Below are 22,666 nucleotides of genomic sequence, written 5' to 3' on the forward strand. Positions count from 1 at the left end.
ACTGATCAGCTCAGTTCCGTATGAGACGACTGAGTCTAACTTACAGTTGAGATTTGAGAATACGAGTCTTTAATACCTAGCAAGTAGCAACTTTAATGGGCCATACATAATTTGGAGTGATATAAAGGATCATTATCATCTGGCCTAACAATTTGGCAATATGCAATAATGAGCCGGAGATTGCTACATCTACCCACTGGGTAGACTATCCATTAAAATTAAAAAATAAATAATTTTATTGATTTGGACTCCACTTATTATTAATGTTTATCTCTAGTGGGTAAATTACATAATTAGTGAGTAGACAAAGTTTTTCCCTAATGAGCCAGATGATAGAAAAAATAGGAGTAATGCAAAATCTCATATATGACCGACTTATTATAAACTCTAATGCAGTAATTATAATCCTTTCATTCTTTAATAATTGTAACTACTCAATGTCAACGCTTCAAATTTGATTGTACTACATATTCCTTCATTGTTTGACTTTAAGAAGATTTTTAAAAGTTTGTATATGTCTGACTTTTACGACGACTTGTTCAATCTTAGGTTAGATAAGGGTCCTCTAAATACCCGAAGGGGCTTTTGAAGACAACAACAACACAACTTTCAGGAGATATTTTTCTCTCAATGTGATCTCACCACATTCATTTCATTCATCTTTGAAAAACTCCAGAGAGGAGAGCAGTACATTAAATACTAAGCTATGTCCACTGTCATAGTGACAAGTGTCCTTCTAGGAAATAGACAAAACAAACGGTCACAGGACCACTAGTACTGCTGCTGCTATAACAGAAAACTCAGAATATCAACCTAGGATCATGGGACACACCATGATTACAGATTACAGAGAATAGTGGACCATTACTACAATCAAGGGACCTATTCTCTTTACTCCCCCTCAAGCTGAGAGGAAGGATGAACTCCCAGCTTGGAGAGTAGGTTGTTATGTTGCTGAGTGGGTAGTATCTTAGTGAAGATATCTGCTACTTGTTCTGTGGAAGTAACATAAGTTGGAGAGATAACACCTTCAGTTGCCTTGTCTCTCACAAAGTGACAGTCAATTTTCACATGTTTTGTTTTCTCATGTTGTACTGGATTGGCAGCAATGGCCAGTGCTGCTTGATTGTCACAGAATAGAGGTGTAGAGCCCATGGACTTAAGACCAAGATCTTTCAGAAGTTGAGTTAACCACATGACTTCACAAATTGCAAGTGCCATAGACTTGTATTCTGCTTCAGCAGTGCTTCTAGCTACCACACTTTGCCTTTTTGCCTTCCAAGAGATAGGAGACTTTCCAAGTAAAACACAAAAACCTGAAGTAGATCTCCTAGTGTTGGGGCATCCAACCCAATCACTATCATAATAGGCCTGTAGTTGAGCTGCTGAGTCAGATGCAAGAAGAATCCCTTGGCTGCAGGAATTAGACAAGTACCTAAGAACCTTGATTGCAGCTTGATAACGAGCTGAAGTGGGTTGGTGCATAAACTGACTTAAGATATGCACAGTGTATGCAATATCTGGTCTAGTTATTGTCAAGTAAATCAGCTTACCCACCAGCCTTTGATAAGGTAGTGCAGGATCTGGTAAAGGAGTCCCTAAAGTAGCAGTGAGTTTAACATGACTGTCCATAGGAAGTCTAAGAGGTTTGCATTGCTTCATACCATACTGATGCAGAATGTCTTGAACATATTTCTTCTGAGACAAGAAGATCCCTTGATGAGATCTATCAGCTTCTATTCCCAGAAAGTATCTGAGCTCACACATATCTTTCATATTGAACTGGGAAGACAGGACTTGTTTTGCACTTGTGATAGCCATCATGTTGTCACCAGTGATGATCAAATCATCCACATACACAAGGATAGCAACAAAACCTAGCTCAGTTTGCTTAGTGAAGAGTGAGTAATCAGTTCTAGACTAAGAGAAGTTATGAGATGTCAAGGCTGTGCTCAACTTGGCAAACCATTGCCTTGGAGCCTGTTTTAGGCCATAAAGTGATTTGAGACGCTTGCACACCAGCACTTTATTGTTGCATATAGCTCTTTGCTCATCATCATTAGAGAACCTGAAACCTTGATGAGTGTAACCAGGAGGCATCTTCATGTATACAGTTTCTTGAAGATCTCCATGAAGAAAGGCATATTTTACATCCATTTGATGTACATGCCATGACTTCATTGCTGCAATAGCTAGTAGGGACCTTACAGTGGCAAGTTTGGCCACTGGAGCAAAGGTTTCAGAGTAATTTATACCTTGCTTCTGCTTGTTTCCTAGAACAACAAGTCTAGCTTTAGCTCTGTCAACTGTACCATCAGCGTGATATTTTGTTTTATAGATCCATTTACAACCAATTGGTTGCTTGCCCTCAGGCAATGTAGTAATTTCCCAGGTGTTGTTAGCTTCCAAAGCTTCCAATTCTTCATTCATAGCTGTTAACCAGTGCTGATTTTTCATTGCATCTTTTAGATGAATAGGATCTGGGTTTTGAGATAAATTACTCATAAAGCAGAAGAATTGAGTGGAGACAGGTGTAGATGTGGATTTATGGATTTGGGTAGGCAAGTTTGTGGTGGTCATGTTAGAAATATGGTAATCTGAGTGCCAAGATGGTGTTTTGTGTGTCCTGGTTGATTTTCTAGGTGGGATAGGTGAGGTTATAGGTATGTGTGTTTGAGTTGGAGTGACTGAGTAGAATCAGACTCATCTTCTTCATAATGATAGGAGTTTTGAGTGGGAACAGGTGAGGTGAGGGAAGGAGTGTTAGTAGGTTGAGAAGTAGAGTGAAAAACATGATAAGGGTATATGTTTTCATGGAATTTAACATCCCTAGACACAAATGTAATGCCAGTGAGAAGGTTATAGAGTCTGTAGCCCTTCTTATTCACAGGATAACCAATAAACACACATGACACCCCTCTGGGTTGAAATTTATCTGTGTTAGGTGTAGGATTAGATGTTATTGCTAGGCATCCAAATGATTTCAGATGGCTGTATTTGGGCTTAGTTTTGTGCAAAGCTTCATGTGGGGAGATGTTGCCTATGACAGGAGATGGTAGCTTATTAGTTATGTGCAGAGCAGTGTGAACACAATCACCCCAAAAATGCAATGGAAGGCCAGCTTGAAATCTCAAGGCTCGAGCCATTTCCAATATGTTTCTATGTTTTCTTTCAACCCTAACATTTTGCTGAGGTCTATCAACACAAGATGTTTGATGTAAGATCCCCAATTTTGCAAAAAATGGTTTACACTTCTTGTCATCAAATTCTAAGGCATTGTCAGACCTTAGAATCTTTACTTGCCTTTCAAAATGAACTTTTGCCATGTTGACAAGTGTTTCAATAGCATCAAAAGCATCTGATTTCTGTTTGAGAAGGTGAACCCAAGTAACTCTACTGTGATCATCAACCACAGTGAGAAAATATCTGTGTCCTCCCCTAGTAGAGACTCTGTAGGGCCCCCATATGTCTATATGCACTAGATCAAAGATTTGCTTTGCTCTAGATTGGCTAGGTGTGTAGGGTAGTTTGGTGAATTTGGCAAGAGGACAGGTTATACGTACCTCTGAGTCAGAGTGTTTTCCAATGTGAATCTCATCAATTTTCTCAATTTTAGACATAGGAGCATGTCCCAATCTATGATGCCAAAGGGTAGATGAACTCAATTTAGGTACTTGGGTTAGGTTTGTAGGGACATGACTGCAGGAAGTTGCAGCTGCCAGGGCTCTTTTTGGATGGTTTTTTGTGGTGTTAAAAGGTAATGTTTTTGCAATATTTTCAGAGTTTTTAAGGTTGGCTAAGGTGACAGACACAGGTTCATTAATCAAGTAATACAACCCCTTCACAGCTTTTCCTATTCCTTTCACAGCATTATTGTTAGTGTACAGCATTACTGTTAGTGTCTTGAATCACACAATATTTATGATGAAAAATGATTTTGCAGTTTCCTTCCTGGGTGAGTTTTGTTACAGATACAAGGTTGTGTTTAAAAGAGGGAATGTGAAGGACCTTAGTTAGGTGAAGATCATTTTGAAGCCTAATTTCACCAATGTGAGATATAGGTGATGTTTGTCCAGTAGGAACATTTATCTTAGGCTCATACTTGCACTGAATAGTGTTTTTCAAAAGGTCAAGGTTTCCACACATGTGGTCTGAAGCTCCAGAATCTATAATCCAGTCATTTACAGTAGCATCAACTAATGAACAAAACACCATACCTGCATAGGAGAAGTCCATTTCTTCATCAGTTTCTGATGATTGAACTCTGGATGGTGTTGGAAGCAAGCTTAAGAGCTGTTCAAGCTGTTGTTGTGTGATTACTGGGGAAGATGATACACTTCCTTCACCCTAGGAACTGGTTGTAGCATTAGCAGCTGTCATCTGATTTCCAGGCCTATGTTTGCTCCATTTTTGGGCATTTGGCTTCCATTTCTGCTTCTGTGATTGCTGGAACTTGTTTCTTGGGTGACCAGGAGGGTAACCTACCACAGTCCAGCACTTCTCTCTGGTATGTCCAGTCTTATTGCAAGCACTACACATCAACACTCCCCCTGTGCCTTTGCTGTACATTGCTAGTCCTTCCATTTCTTGTTTTACACCCCCAAGCACATCTCTCTGAGATTCTTCTTGCTCTAGGTTGGCACAAGCACCTTCTACAGAGGGTAATGGACTCATCATGAGCAACTGACTTCTCTGGGCTCCATACATTTCATCTAAACCATTCAGGAACTGAAATAGTTTCAGTTCTTCCCTTTGTCTATCCAGTGCTTCAATAAATGCTGAAAGTTCTGCTGTCATAGTGGTTATAGGAGGAAGAGTGTTTAAAGTTTCTAGCTCTTCCCAGCAAGCTTTCATCATAGTGTAATATTCACTAATAGGTTTATTTTGTTGTTTGGTTTCATAAACCTGTTTGTTTAACTTGTATTTTCTGGAACCGTTTGTGAGAGAGAATCTCCTTTCCAACTGATTCCAGATTGTGTGAGCACTGTTAACAAACATTATGGATTTTCTAATAGGGTCTGTTACAGATGACAGAATCCAAGAGATTATCATGCTGTTACAAGTTTCCCAGGCCTCTCCCTTTACAGCATCACTGGTATCTTTCTTCACAACTCCAGTGACAAACCCTAGCTTTCTTTTTGAAGCCAAAGCTATCTCCATAGAACGTTTCCAAGGTCTGTAATTACCAGTACCTTGAAGTTTTTCAATAGGTAGAAAGTTGTTTGCATCTGATGGGTGAAGGTAAAGAGGACTAGTTGTTTCAATTTTTGTTGTCATGGTTTAAAAAAGGATGAAGCTGAGAAAATAAGATTTTACAGATTTGAAGGAGAGAAGATTTGATGTTGTTGATATGAGAACCGTAGCTCTGATACCATGAAGACAACAACAACACAACTTTCAGGAGATATTTTTCTCTCAATGTGATCTCACCACATTCATTTCATTCAGCTTTGAAAAACTCCAGAGAGGAGAGCAGTACATTAAATACTAAGCTATGTCCACTATCATAGTGACAAGTGTCCTTCTAGGAAATAGACAAAACAAACGGTCACAGGACCACTAGTACTGCTGTTGTTATAACAGATACTCAGAATATCAACCTAGGATCATGGGACACACCATGATTACAGATATCAGAGAATTACAGATTACAGAGAATAGTGGACCAATACTACAATCAAGGGACCTATTCTCTTTAGCTTTAGAGGAGCATTATACGGAATAGGGGTGTCATGAAGGTCTGCTTTCATCATACACTTACAGTCCATTTGGTAGTTGGTCATAAATGGTGGTAATGAAAATGAATTTATATGTAAATTTGTGAAAAATATCATTGTCCATTTCCATGGTAATGCTAATTTATCCTAAAGTGTCCACTTTCTGAATTTTCATTCCCATCCAATACCACCTTGTAGGTGGTAATGAGTGGTAATGAAAATTGCTTCTCCTTGGAGGCAAAAACACAAGTTTAGGAGTGAGATTGTTTGCTCATGGAGAAAAAATGCCTCCCCATGGAGATTTTAAGGGTGCTTCCCTAATAAAATTACACTTAAAATTCATTCCCATTACCGCAATTTATTAACGTCGACCAAACGGGCCATTAATATTATTTTTACTCATTTATTTATTTGGTATCTCTAAATGAACATAGTACGAAGCCCAAAAAAGTAAATGAGCAAACAAAAAAAGCTCTGAATGTACCATACTCATGATACACCCGATATATGATAAAGATTGTCCGTAAAGGGTTTTTAATCAATACGAAAGTAAATTAAAGTCATCCATTGTGTAATTTTCATAAAGTTTGATTACAAAATTATTATTTATTTATTTTTAGAAAACGTTAAAATAAAACTCAAAACAAGCACAGTTGCTTACCTGTTTGCTTTATATTTTAACTAGCCTTACATGTACGCAATGCGTGTGATAGCATATGAAGTAGAAAATAAAATTAATTGAGTAGAAAAACTGTTTCTACATGTTTTTTTAAAAAAACAAATGTTCAATTTAAAAGTCATACTTTTCCTCTTTTCCCGTTCAAAATTCAAATGAAATAGTTAGTTATCCCCAATTTTTTCTTTTATTCCTTTTTCTTATTTTTTTTTTTTTGTATCCCCAATGTGTCGCCTTGTATAATAGAGATTCAACAACAATTCAATCCAAAACCTAAAAGTGAAGACCTGCTTTTGTGAGGCTATTGACATCTAACACATCCGCAGGGCTTCTCTTCACACTACACATCCACACGGCTATAGCACGTCGCTGCTTACGCGCCCACGCTACTGACGCTACTTCTTCGATCCTCCATCTTTGCTGACTCATCGATTTAGGTCTATTTTTTTTATCTTTGATTTCAAAGTTTTTGATTTTTTTTTCCTAAGCAATTCTGACTATTTGTTTATTTTTTGGATTTTGGTGCAAACTTTTGTTGTTTTCCTTAGATAGTTAAGTGTAATATTAATTCTTTTTATTGTTTATTTGATTTTTTTATACAAAATTGTTTATTTGATTATATGTTTATACTAGTTTTAGGACCCGTGCATGATGCACGGGAGTATTAATTGCTTGATAGCATAACTAATGATCAATAAAAATAATCAAAATAACGTAACATATTTAACTAATCATATATGAAGGCATCAAATCGTTATTTACAGAAATGATTTTTGTAACACAATCTATATGTTTGAAAACACTTCCTTGTAAACTACGTATGTTGTACTTGTACGCACTCCGTGTTCTTTGTCAAAAGGAAGTATCTTCAGACCTTTTTTGCTCGTAACTCTGGAAACAGCAACATAAAATTGGCCGTGGCTAAAAACAGGTCTCGGGAGATACAGGCCTACATGAGACAAAGATTGTCCTTGACTTTTATTTATAGTCATAGCAAAACAAACCATTAAAGGAAATTGACGTCTTTGAAATCTGATAGGAAACTTGGTGGAGTCCGACGGCGTCAATGTCATTCTTGGGATAAAAACTTTTGCACCCACATTACTTCCGGAAGTAACAGTAGCTTCAATAGCACGATTACCTAAATGATTGACGACTAACCTCGTGCCATTACATAATCCAGATGTTTGATCAATATTACGTAGAAGCATAAGGGCGCACCAACCTTTAATCGTATGCTATGATTTGGGAGACCAGAGCATTTAATTGTATTGAGGAATTCAGTGGAGTATATTTCGTGGACTCCAAAGTTTCCTTCCTCTTTGCTTATAGCATCCGAACTCAAATAGACTCTCTCTTCTCCTGGAATAGTAGATAGAACATTATAATTTACTATCTCCACTATCTCATTTGTTGGGGCCAAAATAGTTCTTTCTTGGAAATATTTAACTTCCCAAATATGCTCTTGTAGGTCTGGATACGTGCTTTCAACAATTGCTGAAATCGGATCGACCCCGGATCTATAAGGATATCTTTTGCAATCTCGATGACGGCTTCACCATCATTAGGACGCAGCATTTCTATCTCCTACGCTTAGTATCCACTCTGAGAATTCTCGCAATTCATCAACAGAAGATTTCGAGGAATCTGATTGTAATCTCATATTGCGAGTAAGTCTTAGGACCTTACACGAATCCCATAAGTAAGACAAACTAACAGTGGCGAACACGATATCCTGCCTACTTCCCTTTGGTACAACTGGTAATATCTACCTGAGATCACCACCTACTACTATCACTTTACCTCCAAATGGTCGATGCAAGTTATCCCTATCAACAGACCTCATTATGTCCCTCAAACTTCTATCAAGTTCTTCAAAACAATACTTATGCATCATTGGAGCTTCATCCCAAATGATAAGTTTTGTCTTAATGAGAAGAGCAGTTAATTCTGACCCAGGGCGAATTCCGGCGCAAGTAGAATTTTCATTTACATTCAAAGGGATACCAAATCTAGAATGAGCTGTTCTTCCACGTGGAAGGAGGAGAGAAACAATTCCACTCGAAGCTACTGGCAATACAATTTCGCCCTTCTTTCTTATTGCAGCACATAATGTTTTCCAAACATATGTTTTACCCGTCCCTCCATAGCCGTAAACGAAAAATACACCTCCTTCTTCACTCGAGACGCATCCAATACTTCTCGATAAATCATCGACTGCTCATCAGTTAAACCTTTATACAATTTGTCGTGTTCCAAGGTCATTTCCTCAATGTCATATGAAAGCTCATCTGCTATAAGCTTGTTTTGTCCTTCAAAATGATTAGTTCATCCGGAAACGGCATTTCCGCAAGCTGCTACCATTACTTTGGAGCATGGTTTCAATCTCAGCCAATGCAAAAGATTCGATTTGATCATCGGTTAAATGCAGGTCTGTGAAACATATAAAAAAACAGTAACCTATATTAAGAATGCAAATTGCTAAAAAGTATGGTTTTTGACTCAAAAATCTTTTCGTAGTTATTTACCTTTATTTTTTTTGAAGACAATGCTGCTTGTAAAGTATGTCATCAGATAATAACTGCCATATCTTATGCCAAACTTCCTCGGCTTCGACATGCTACCAGATAATAGTATAGAAGAACAAATGTCTTAGATAATACCCTGATTCTCTAAAACTTGCTTCTGTTATTGCATCGACATATTCCTTGTCATCATCAAGTAAACCCTTGCGTAGCAAGCTTCCTTGAATGTAGGATACACTAAACCATCAACCGTTCTAATGTCTTCGTAGCATGTCGCCCTTTTACACAATTCAATAAAGTTCTAAGATAGAACTTTCTCCAGGTCCTGGTGAGACATGGTAGATTCGTCTTATTGTGAAACCTTTAGCTCTTGGTGTCCACTCTCTCTGTGCCTGTTTCCAAACAAATTTTGTAGGGAACTCCACATAAGTAAGCTCCCTAGCTTGTTCATATTTTTGGTTACATTGCATCCAAGATAGGAATTTCGTATTGTCAATATGAGGTCTGTCTAGTACAGATTCCACATCCGCATGGTCATTAAAAAAACGGTTTGTTCTCCTAGTAGATGAAAACTTAATCTTTCAACAGCAGGGGTTCGATAATGTATGCTGAATCCAAAAATCCTCTAAATTGCTTCACACGCCAAAATATATCGGCAATCATAGTACATCTTTATCTCATCTATTTCTTTAGCTTCACCTTCTTTCTGTTTATCTTGATAAGCCGCAGCTGTAACCCTATCATATCCCTTGTTTATATATTTGAACAAATATTTAATTGATCTAGATTGGTTACACCATTCAACGTTTATGTTGTCCTTGATATTTACGAAGCAATTCAGCACTATACGAAACAACATTCCAATTATCAAGGTGAACCCCACTCTTCTCAACTATAGATCCATTATCTCTTCGTCTGTACACTGGATATCCTTCATCATCTACCCTAGTTGCATCATTGAACCTCTTGGGAAAATGCTTACTGCATTGTTGTCAATCATACACGGAGCATTTGTATTTGCTGACCCACATGGATCGTGCATCATGTACTCGCTTACTGCTTGATATAGTTCTGGATCTTCACATTTATCGGGCAACTCAGCACAAATAATCTTATCAATATCTGAAGCAACAGGGTATTTGTCTCCCTGGTGCATGAACAACAAAATAGAGCGTGCGGACAAATCACGCTTTTGGAATTGAACTGTATAAACCACTGAAAATAAGCAGACAACAAAATAAGTTTTGATATTCAAATTAAATACAATATATAACGATAGCAATCCAATTAAAATAACATATAATAATATATAATAATTAATAATAATAATAATAATATAATAATAATAATAATAATAATAAAATATAATAATAATAATAAATAATATAATAATAATAATATAATAATAATAATAATAATAATAATAATAATAATAATAATATAATAATAATAATAATAATAGAGAATAAGGACGATGTCTAACATACCAGCCCTAACCCTGCCAAATATTTTGCGATCTTTCAGATCTTTCACCACTGGTCTAGTTTCATCTTAAAAACTCGACATATGATGTCTGGCCTATCCTCTGGCCTTAGGCCTCTTTTTTTTACAAATCTAGTAATCTCGGCCACTTAGGATTACACGTAAATGTTATGAATAAATCTGGATAACCATACCATCTGCAAATAGCCATCGCATCTTGATAGTTTTCTCTCATATAACTATGTCCTCCTGTGAAGGAAGATGGCAATACTATACGACTTCCAGTCGAAGATCCCTCTGTTTCACCTCTTTCGACAGCACCTCTTAAATTCTTGACATTCGCAGCTCTCAAGCTTTGTTGGTTGTGTCTAAGAAAAGACAACCTTTCAGCTTCAATCATTGTGTAAGCATCTACTAGAATTGTTGTAACAACCTCCGAGATAATAGTATTGTTTCCGCCTCCAGAGCTCGGTCTTGTATTTTGTATGCAAAAAACTCACGCATTGTGAGTTTAAACCTCTTTCCTGTTGAACCGTCTGATGGAGTCTTATCTCTATGCATAATATCTGTTCTAAATCCATCTTCTCCGTATGGAAATAATAGTGGATATTGCATAGCGAGGTAAGAAGGATGAAGTTCGGAAATTTGTTGTAGCTTTCCACCCTTTTCGATAATTTATTGTCACTATCAATATCTCCTACGATAAGTGCAGCTACTTCTGATGTTGTTGGCAAATTGTAAGTTCTTCCATCAGACTCTCTTTTGCCGATAAGTTTTAATTTCAAATTCTCACACGTGTTAGATGCAAACCTATCCCTAGCCATTCTAAAATTATGAGCTAAAGGGTTATTATGATCTAACATATCTTGTAATTCTGCGACTAAGCGATCTTCAAACTTGTCTGGGTTTGATGTACCGGTAAGACATAATGAATAATAAGTTAGGATTTGAAAAGGAATATGTAAATTAAACAATTAAAGTTACAATGATACTTAAATCCATTTACTATGTTGTACCTTGCAGCTGTTTTCCTGTTCTTTATTTCATCCTCATTATCATATATGTAAAGTTTTGGTCGTGCACCATCAGCAGGCAATAAAGTACCTATTAAGTGATGATTTTGACCACCAATTTTGTAATTTATGGACCTCGACCTTTAGTTGTAGGTGCAATAATCCTTCCACCCATTGATGTAAACGAATACATCATATTATATCCTCTTATATTTCTCAAGAAAATGGTTGCTTCTATTATGTTTCTTCTTCAATAGATCATAAATAATTTGAGGTGGATGTTTTAGCAGAGGTAACTGAACCTTCCCTTGCATGCAACACAACGAAAACTTTGGCTTGATGTTTTTGGTTTTCTTGTTGATCTCTCATAAACCACATTTCCGCGCCACAAAACTCACATACATATGTTGGGTCTCCTAAATCTGAGTAGCTCTCTGTGAAAAAACAAAATCATAATAAATATGGATATAAACATAAATATAAGAAAAACACAATAAATATAATAATAAGTACGACATTTCGCATGATATGCAATAGTTATTAAAATTATATGCCAACCTGTAACGATATCCATATAATTGACGTCGTTGTCACTATCGTCTTCTGTAACACATCATCTTGAACGGTAGTATTTGATTGGTCATGAGAACTTGATTCAATATTTTCATCTTTATATAACAGTCATAAAAAAATACATTTTAGATACGATGTGAAAATACTTCAAATATTAATACTTATTTAATAAGTAAATAATAAATTAATACCATTTATAATTCTCCTGTAACTGATTTAAGGATATTTGAACTTCGAACCACATGTCTCTTAGATCTAACATTACTATGAGATTGTGCCAATTCCAACATGTCTCCAGAAACCATAGAGCTGCCTATTAATTATTGCGTTTTAGTTAATATAAAAAAAATCGATGTAATTATCGAATACAATCATTCATTGAATAGTAAGAATGCATACCTCGAGCTCTTTTTTCTAACATAATCGCTTTCTGTTACTTCTGGCAATATCAGAAGGAGATTGTGTGGCTAAAGTAAATGTCAAATAAATATCTTCATAGATTTTGCATATTAATTTTATTTAATCGTTTAATATAAATAATAATATTACATATCGAATGTATGTAAAGCGTATACCGTTAATAACAATGCTGGTAGGATTATTGTTAGAATAATTGTGTTTAGCGGTGCCTCAAAAGACGACTTAGAAGATGATGATTGCAAATCTAGAAAAATAAAAATTTGTAAATTAATTAACTTAATATCAACAATTAAATTTAATTACCATATAAAGGGAATTTATCATATATTTACCTATACGCCCCAATGGAGTAGTACAAATAACTTGAATCATTAAATATTGTGCTTATTGACGGTGAATTAACAACGGATCCATCTGAATATAATACGAAAAGATAAAATAAGTTTATATTTAACGTACGATAATATTTCGTATAATAATAGCCTCTATAGTACACATCTATACCGTTCAATGAACGACAAAAAACATTGGAATTAAATACGGATTGCTGCGTCCCTAAATTGGCCGAAACTTTTTCACGTCTTTGTAATAATAATTGTTTTCTTTTTTGCCTTGCACATCGTTGTTCAATTTGTTTTGATACAATTGATTTAGAGATCTTGAGGATACTGCAAACAAACAAAAACAATACAATACAAAAATGAAGTTATATAACGACAATATAATTGCCAAATGAAAACCAAAACAAACGATAATGTGTTATACTAATTAATTAAATTTAGAATAATAATATTTTATTATGACTATATCTTAAGTAACTATAGTATCACAAATAAATTAATATTGAGAGGGTTAAAGATAATATGTTTACATATAAAGTCTTCTTAAAATTCATGTTTTTTGACATTAAAATAGACTGCTTTCATGAAATTAACCTATATATTATTTGTTTTCTTTTAAAAACATATAATAACATTAGTAACATACCATTTGACTATGTACAAAATATCAAATTATAAGCCAACATGTAGTGATTATATTTCGGTCAAGACAACTTTTATAAGCAACCTTGTTATTATATTGTGATGATTCACATGCATTCTATTACTTCATTTCATTACTCATTTCAATCATGACACAACTTCTTTTATTCTATCTCTCTAACTTCTCTCTTAGATTCTTCACAAATCTCTTCATCTACTCTCAAAAATTTCCAAAAAATTTCTTCATTTCTCACGATTTTGTCCTACAAATTTTTATTCTCAAAATCAAATACACAAATTCAACATCAAACATGAGAACACAAAAAAAATCAGATTTTTTGGTTCGAAATATCTCGGTAGAAAATAATATGGAAATCTACATATTTCCATTTTTTCAAAGTTTTAATTCGGGAATTTCTCAAATGTTGATTAGTTATGGAGAATTACTTGCAAAATATAGTTGCATGTCATCATCTCAACATATTCAAGATGGAAATTAAAGATTTTTGGTAAGTTTTATACTTTTTTTTTTTTCGTTTTTGTTTATATGGTATATGTTATGTGGATATGTAGTTTTATATTTTTTTTGCTTTTGCTTATAAAAATATGAATAAATACAATAATGAATTTCGAAATTTGATTTGCATGTAAAATTATGATGAATAATGGGTGAATTTAAGTAAAAAGTTTAATAGTAAGTGACAAAAATATTTCGTTTATAATTTTTTTCTTCCGATAATAGTATACATGATGAACTATAATTAAATTTTTCTTTAATTATAATTATTCATATTACTGGTTATTAATACAAATATGATTGAGTAGTTAGATTGCATTTAATGTTTATTGAAAATTAATTTTACCTTCATTATAATGAAAGTAAGAAACAAATATTTTTGGTAATTTTAACATGTTTTTTTTTCCGTTTATGTAGATATAGTTTGTATGATATTTATATGCAGTTTTTGATTTTTATTGAAAGATCTTAAAAAGATATGAATAACTACAAAAACATATTGTTAATTGATTTGCATGTAAAAATTTGGTGAATTATGGGTCAATTTAAGATACATAAGTTTAATAGAAAGTGAACAAAAGATTTTGCATATACAATTTTTTTCGTACGAACATATAATTATACATGATGAATTTATAATTACATAATTTTTTCATTATAATTATTAATATTATTGCTTATTATTATAAATGTGATTGAGTATTTAGATTGCATGTTAATATTTCTTTAAAATTAATATGTTATCTTCAACATAATGAAAATAAGAAATAAAGTCCTAATATTTTTTTTAATTATAATTTAAATTTAAAACAGTGTACTATTGAATAATAATATGATTTTATTGGTTTTAAAATTATAGATCTTGGTGGAATATCAACAATAAGTTGGTATATTTTATATTCGGTTCACTTGAATTGAATTTTAGGTAAGATTTTGCATATACAATTTTTATATTTTATATTCGGTTCACTTGAATCAAATATATCTTTTCTTCTCTCCTTTTTTCTCATGTTTGCTTTTCTACCCATTTCTTTTACATACTTAAAGTCTAAAAATTTATTTGTTCTTATGTCCAACTCCAACTCTCTAACTGTCTAACAATTGAATTTTCAATACAACAATTGTTTCATTCGCTCATAATAAAGCGACAATTTGACGAAGTGGATTTTCATAGACTAAATTTAACCAAGTAAAAAATATCATTATGTAAGAAAATGAGCTTTTTAATCTCTAGAACCCCTTTTATTGCAATAGATAAGTGAATAAGGGTCAAACTTGTGTGTTTAGGATCTTTAAGTTAATTTCCCCCATAAAAAAAGTTATAGAACAACATATATTAAAAATATTGATATAGTACAAAAATAGAATATGATGAAAGTATTTTTCAATACCTGACATGAACAAAAGTATAAAGTTTGCGCTATTATCTAATTTGAAACTCTATTCTCATTGTTTGTATGTGCCATGAAATTATTGGTCGATTTCTTTATGATACTCATTATATATTTATAGATAGTTTGATCGGGACCCCCCAAACATAAAATCCTAGATCCGCCTCTGCTCATACATTGTTTGTAGTTGACGAATTATATAGTATAATATAATTATAATGTGTGCAAATATTGAATGTATGTTAGAATATATTTAGCATATATTCTATACTGTTGTACATATCCTAGTTTAGCTAGTCAATATTTGGTTTCCATGATTCTTGCAAATCAGTAAGCTATTTTAGTTAGTGTTACGTTACCTTTTGTATAGCAATCTGCCAGCTAATTAGTAGCCTAGCTTTAAGCTTGTATCCTGCATATATTGTATGATGATGGAATACAACACTCACGGAATTGACTTCCTTCAATGTATGATGTGTAATTGCGTTGGAACCTTAATAAAAGTGAAGAATTCGAAGTAATATGATTGTTTGAGTCTAGAATAACCTTCAAATTGCATAAAGAACAACCAAAATGTATCAAATCATTAATCGAATTTGAATATAAATATGACAAAAGAATAAAAAGAAATGAAGAGGGATAAGGATTACATTTGATGAATTAACAAACAATAAAATACATAAAGAAATGATAACAAAATAAAAAACGGAATTTACAGGATGAACTAAAAAACAATTAATTAAAAAAAGATTAAGAATGAGAAAGGCTGGTTTCAACTTTAGCGGGCCATTTTTTTTGATGGATTTTCGGTTTCTATTATGTTTGGAGGAGAACATAATATTGATGTAGGAGTAGGGGAAGAAGTTGACATCAATATGCAAATTGAAAGTCCGAAATTGAGTTGTGATGTTTGAAGAGAAAACGACACTATTTATACTAAAAAATCTTCCGTTTTTTTTTAAAAAAAATTTACGTTATCTAGGTAATTATCGTTGATTGACAATCAGAATAACTATTGATTGATTGATTGGTAATATAATTTCGGATAGTATCAATTTAAATTAACTGATTGATTGACAATTACCATTGAGCGAGGGAATAATTAAGATTGATTGATAATTTAAATTACTTCCCGTATTTAGTTGATTAGTAAAATATTCGTATAAACCCAATATGGCAATTAAAAATTTCGGATATACACCAATATTAATTTGAATTTTGAATTACGAAATTGTACCAATAATTAACGTCAATCAAATTAATATATGAATGGAATATCCTTGATTTCCGGAAATCTCTTATGAGATCATGATATTAATTGCCTAATTTAAAAATGAATCAATTAATTTCCGAATTCCTTTGCATTTTTCATTAATTTTTCGGCTAAAAAAACATGCATTGCCACGTGGACACTCTCATTGAGCGTTTAATTGTGAGGAGCTCTAAAATTGCTCGGTTAATGTGAGCTTGACACGTCAGCTTTTGTCTTCTGCTTTAGATAATAGTATAGATTAGTTGTGAGATATGAATTGAATATCCTTTTGGTTAATAAACTCAATAATATCATATGAATTCCAAATAAAATAATAGTGCATGTAAAATTAGTGTTATAATTTTGGAATTTTAAAAAGAGCATGATTTGTATGATTTGTAAAGTACGTGTAAATTGTGTAGTACTGTGGTCTGTGGGTGATCATTTGATCAATGAGAACTTGTATTTGAAAGTAAGTATTGATGATTTAATTGCGAAAATTCTCAAATTATGATTTATTTAAGGATAAAGTCAGTCGCGAGGCTATGTTGGGGCCTAAGAGGGCCTTGACCCCTGCAAGCCTCAACATAGATTTGAAGAAAATAAATGGTTATCAATGATTATATCTTGCTTTATTGGTAAACTGACCTTCCGTTCACCTTATTTTTGCTTATTTCAGATCTAATCAAATCAGGTCAGATCAGAAAAAATAAGTTCAGATCAGATCATGCTTATATTTAAAAACTCATTATTATTATTAGGAAAAATTGTCAAGAATAAGTCAACCTTTGCGTTGACCGCTTTTAACAAGTCAACCTTCATTTATTACAATAGCAAGTAAAGCTTGTACACGAATTAGCTTTTAACAAGTTTTTTTACTTATGACCTGAACAACCCCTACAATTTTGTTCAGTTTTAACAGGTGTGTATTCTAGAACTCATTAAATTGTTCTCTAGAACATATTTGCACTGCTTGAATTTAATAAAAGTTCCGCGAGAAACTTAAAACTGAACATAATTGTAGGGGTTGTTCAGGTCATAAGTAAAAAAACTCGTTAAAAGTTAATTCATGTACAAGCTTTACTTGCTACTGGAATAAATGAAGGCTGACTTGTCAAAAGCGGTCAACGCAAAGGTTGACTTATTCTTGACAATTTTTCCTTATTATTATTATTAAATATCTTTCGTTACATATTAGTAAAAATTATAATAACTAAATATTAATAAAGTACTCATTGAACGAATTAAACAAGACCCCACATGATTATATTTCTTCTTATATATTGAGAAAAATCTAAAAGATAAGATCTTGTAAATTAGATCAGATCAGATCAGAAAAAATAAGTTCAGATCAGAAAATTTCAGGTGAACTAAACATATGTTTAGAATTCTTTGTTAAATTGGCCCGTCCACAACCAAGTCTGGTTTCGCCCCTCGATAAATCTATCCAATACCACAAGGAAAATTGTTTTATTATATAATTGTTCTACAAGCAGCACATAAATCTGGTTTTGTTTTATTATGTGACAATCATTTGCAGTAGGATTTGTACATCTTTTAGCCTAGCCTCGAATCCTTGATGTTATGTTTCAAAATATGGGTTGCAATGCAGATCTTTTCATGGCACATAAAAAGGACTTAAATTCTGACTATGGTAGATTACCAATGGAATTGTTGATGATGATCCTTATCAACCTCCCGGTGAAATCTCTTGTACAACTTGCTTGTGTGTGTAAATCTTGGTTGCGGCTCATTCGAAACGATGTTCAATTTGCTATCACACACTACGTCTCTCGAAGTACATCATCAGCTTGTTTGATGGGGAATTTTGATTACATTGCCCTTGACTTTGTAATTTGTCCGAGAAAACATGATGGCGCACCAGAGGAATCATGCGTTTACAATTTTTGCGCCTTCACTTTAACTGAACAGAAGACATTTCTTAAAGTGAAAGAGTTTGAGCTAGAACTTGGTTCGTACTCAGCCTACTAAGGGACAGAATTTTCCAACTTTTGTCATGGCATAGAGTGCATATATGTCATTTCTAAACATCATGGCCCTAATGGGAAGTCTTCTAAGCTCATAGTATGGAACCCATCAATTCGGGAAGTAGTCGAAGTGCCAAAGTCCCTTAACATTGATTCCCTTAGATGCACCGATTTTGGCATTGGGTATGACTCTATTTGTAATGACTACAAAATCGTCGCAATTATGAGGATTGAATGCTTTCGGTATGGTACTTGGGTGGTGGATATCTTCTCTATCAGTAATGGTTGTTGGAGTAGTCTGCATGACATAAACATCCTTCAACAGTACCACGGGGTTTTGTGTCCACCTGTGTTGAATAGTAACAGTAGTATTCTTAACTGGGACTGTGACAATTTCATACTATCTTTTGACATAGTTGATGAGAAATTTCGCGAGATCCCAATGCCAAACTGCCTATGTCAGGAGGGAAATGTACATAGTCTGTTAACCGCTTGCCATGTGAAGGCTTGCCTATGTTGTTACTCGTATCGTTGCAATGAAGATATTAACATATGGGTACTAACTTGCTTGAATGCAGGTGATAAAAGCAGAGTTGGTAATGATCCTGTTTATAGTTGGGTTAAGCAAGTTTCAATTAGATTTCCAGATCAAAAAATTGTTTACCCTATGAGTTGTTGGATGAATGACAACGAACTTTTGTTGAATGTGAAATATGCTGAGAATTTAACTGAGGTATGTTCTTATGACCTTCGCACCCAACAATTAAAGGGAACAGGGCATCGACGTAGAATTACATTCCGGGCTCACAGTTATACAGAAAGCTTGGTATCGATCAAGAGCCTCATGCAACATACAACATACAGTGATATAACATACAACAAATTCACTCCTATAGAACAAGATGGTCGCGAGAATCTAACATGTTTTACTGAATTACTGTGACAACAATGACGCAGTAGAGCACAAGAATAATGATGGATGCGTCTATTTCATTCGAGAGGTTGCTCCAAGAAGTGTTTAAGCTAGTATGATTATGAGCTAGTTGTCACAGTTCAGCCATCCCTAGAGCAGCGCTGGGCCGTAGGCGTAGGCTAGCAGCGACGAAGAAATCTGTCCGCACGTGACATAGTGTTAGCAAAGGTGCTGACAACATTTCTGTTGCTTCAAGTACAAGTGGATATTGTAAGTTCTATTTGATAAAGATCTTATCTCTAGTTAGTTATGCATTCTATCTTTACGTAGTCAATTTGTATAGTTGAGATATTCTCTCCTAGATACTTGCATATACTTATCTTTACCCTCAGCATATCTTTTTGTAACTACCTGTACTTATCTTTCTCTTCATATACTTAGTGCTGTAACATAGTATATATATCCTACGGGAGTCATTAATATAATTAAGCTTTTGCTAATCTTCACACTATTGACTATCAATCTAGAAATAATACCAAACAATAATAGAATATCAAATAAGAAAGCAAGGAAAGAACATCAGAAACTTTTTACGTGGAAACCCAAGAACTGGGAGAAAAACCACGAATCTGCACTAGGAATCGATGAATGTTTGATAGAGATTACAAAAGCACTCAAGAGCTCTCTCTAAAGCTTTTTCTCTCTCAAACTATGTGTTAAAGATGATGAATAATGAATAAACATAATTAGGGTTTATATTTATACCCTCATTAATACCAAAAACCGGAAAAAATTAGGCTTTGCGGTTCAACACCCCGCGGCCGCGCTCGACAACCCGCGGGCGGACAGAACCCTCAGTTTTGTCAGTTCTTCGTAAAACCGTCATAACTTTCTCGTTTCTCACCGGAATTGGACATATGACCTATCATTGGAAAGCTCTCGGAACAAGCTATCACCTCCACTTTAAATCACCTCAAAATCATTTATAGATTGAAAGATATGTCCATTCAAAGTTGGCCTTATGTCCCAAATGACGTTTTCCTTCTACGCAACCTCATCTCCACACCCATACACCTCCATGAGCTTCATATCATGCCATATACCCAACAATCTCCCACTTGGAGATAGGTGTAAGTGAAGAAAACTTCATACCTTCATCATCCTCTCATTCATCACAACTCCTACACACAACTCCCACTGCAAAAGCAATCTCTAGTTGTGCCCAAACCATGACATACATCAAGCATCCCATGACAACACATCTCCTCTACACCAAGGAAAATAACATTGAAGTTTGCACCAACTCCAATTCAAAAGATATCAAAGTCTACACCGATTTTGATTCTTAATCACTAAACTCCAAATCATTGCACCATCACTCCATGAACCTACACACCCTCCTACCCCAGAGGTCGGATCACCTTAAAGACAAGCACAACCAAATGAAGATCCCTTCCTCTACGACTAAGGAAGACAATCACTTCCTCTCCAACCAAAGAAGCACATTGAAGTCTCATCAAACTTCAATAAAACCAATTACCACCTAAGCCAAAGAAACTTCTCATTGTTCTAAAAGCAAACTCACATTGCTCCCACTCGAACAATACACCCTTTGTTCCACTTAGGATTTCCGGCACTACATGCTTGTGTGCCGTCTTCACCTTGTTCGCTTACTGGTCAATTTGCCACCAGGATACCGCTTCACCACGGTTCTCATCCCTTGGCCCATTATCAATAGTTTTCCGACCAAATGATACCTTACATGAAGTTCTCATCCCAATCCCAGGCCCCTTCACTGTGCTCCCCATGGTGTAAAGTGTTCCAGTCCTTGTCCCACGAGCTATGATCATTGCTCCCTTGACAATTTTCCAAGAACCACCATCAAACACAACCTTGTAACCCGATGTAGCAAGTTGGGCTACAGATATCAAGCTTTTCTTCAACCTTGGGATGAACTTGACATTTTTCAACTCCAACGAGCCACCATGAGTGAGTTTCACACTCACATCACCTTTCCCCATGACTTCCACTGCCTTTCCATCCGCAAGATAGACCTTTTCAAGTTTTCCGGGTTTGAAATTCCGAAACAACTCCTTGCATGGTGAGGAATGATGAGAAGAACCCGAATCCAAGACCCATGATCCCGAGCACCCAACCAACTCTTCCTGATCATCAATGCTTACCATCAAAGCATCGGAATCGTACTCAGAAATCAAGTTAGTTGATGCATCTTCTTCATCATCACTTTCTTGAACCTTATTCTTCCCTTTCCCATTCACTTTCTTAGGACAATCTCTCTTTAAGTGTCCTTCATTACCGCACCCCCAGCAAGTAACACTCTCCTGCCTTTTGACTTACTCCGATCCCCCTTTGACTCCGATTTTCCCTGAAAGTTCCTCCCTTTTCCCCTCCCTCCACCTTCTGCACTGTATGCTCCAGATGATTCTCCACTCTCCTTCCTTCGAATGCTCTCACTCAAAATCAGATCACGGACAACATCATAAACCAATTTCTCTTTACCAGAGGAATTACTAACAGCAGTTACAACAGTTTCCCAAGCAGTAGGTAAAGAGGACAACAAAATTAGGGCTTTCACTTCATCCTCAAAGGCAATATTAACCGAAGATAACTGACTTATTAATGAATTAAATTCATTAATATGTTCAGCAGCAGAACTACCATTATTCATCTCTAAACCAAACAAACGGCGCATCAGATATACCTTATTCATTGCAGAGGGCTTTTCATACATATCTGACAGTGCTTTGATCAATCCAGCCGTTGTTTTGATATCCTTGACATTGAACGTCACAGTCCGAGCCAATGTCAAACGCACCACCGCTAGTGCCTGTCTGTCCAGTACCTTCCATTTAGCCTCTTCCATGTCAGCAGGCTTTTCAGTCAAAGGTTGATATAGATTTTTCTGATATAAGATGTCCTCTATTTGCATCTTCCAATATCCAAAATCTGTCCCATCAAACTTCTCAATTGTAATCTTTGAATCCTCCATTGTTAATTATTCTAGATCTAGACAATAATCAAACCTAGCTCTTGATACCACTTGTAAGTTCTATTGACTATCAATCTAGAAATAATACCAAACAATAATAGAATATCAAATAAGAAAGCAAGGAAAGAACACCAGAAACTTTTTACGTGGAAATCCAAGAACTGGGAGAAAAACCACGAATCTGCACTAGGAATCGATGAATGTTT

The 22,666-nt window shown here is 34.8% G+C and overlaps 3 protein-coding genes across 3 annotated transcripts; 1 reads left to right on the forward strand and 2 right to left on the reverse strand.

The window, feature by feature from the left end:
• Positions 1 to 4,347: 4,347 nt before the first annotated feature.
• LOC104898448 (uncharacterized) lies at positions 4,348 to 5,277 on the reverse strand. Its single transcript, XM_010685533.2, has one exon. The coding sequence runs from the start codon at positions 5,275 to 5,277 to the stop codon at positions 4,348 to 4,350; it is 930 nt and encodes a 309-aa protein (XP_010683835.2).
• A 1,164-nt stretch (positions 5,278 to 6,441) lies between these two features.
• LOC104897709 (F-box/LRR-repeat/kelch-repeat protein At2g27520-like) lies at positions 6,442 to 19,714 on the forward strand. The gene is made up of 2 exons (XM_057395981.1): positions 6,442 to 6,830; positions 18,162 to 19,714. Exon 2 carries the CDS (start codon positions 18,761 to 18,763, stop codon positions 19,478 to 19,480), a length of 720 nt encoding a protein of 239 aa, XP_057251964.1. The 5' UTR covers positions 6,442 to 6,830; positions 18,162 to 18,760; the 3' UTR covers positions 19,481 to 19,714.
• On the reverse strand, positions 8,717 to 10,800 carry LOC104885472 (uncharacterized). The gene is made up of 3 exons (XM_057395857.1): positions 10,560 to 10,800; positions 9,882 to 10,133; positions 8,717 to 8,826 (listed from the first exon to the last, which is right to left on the reverse strand). The coding sequence occupies exons 1-3, from the start codon at positions 10,798 to 10,800 to the stop codon at positions 8,717 to 8,719; spliced, it is 603 nt and encodes a 200-aa protein (XP_057251840.1).
• Positions 19,715 to 22,666: the final 2,952 nt, after the last annotated feature.

The sequence above is a fragment of the Beta vulgaris genome, chromosome 6 (genome assembly GCF_026745355.1).
Source record: "Beta vulgaris subsp. vulgaris cultivar EL10 chromosome 6, EL10.2, whole genome shotgun sequence".
Classification (NCBI taxonomy): Eukaryota; Viridiplantae; Streptophyta; class Magnoliopsida; order Caryophyllales; family Amaranthaceae; genus Beta; species Beta vulgaris.

Bases quoted from the DNA above. Each gene is read 5' to 3' on its own strand.
- LOC104897709 (XM_057395981.1), top strand. From the start codon at position 18,761: ATGAGGATTGAATGCTTTCGGTATGGTACTTGGGTGGTGGATATCTTC.
- LOC104885472 (XM_057395857.1), bottom strand. From the start codon at position 10,800: ATGATTGAAGCTGAAAGGTTGTCTTTTCTTAGACACAACCAACAAAGC. The intron at 10,134-10,559 runs GTAATCCTAAGT...GCTTATTTTCAG, and splicing joins TTTATTCATAACATTTACGT to TGGTTTATACAGTTCAATTC. The intron at 8,827-9,881 runs GTTCAATGATGC...TATGTTTCACAG, and splicing joins AGTAAGCATTTTCCCAAGAG to ACCTGCATTTAACCGATGAT.
- LOC104898448 (XM_010685533.2), bottom strand. From the start codon at position 5,277: ATGACAACAAAAATTGAAACAACTAGTCCTCTTTACCTTCACCCATCA.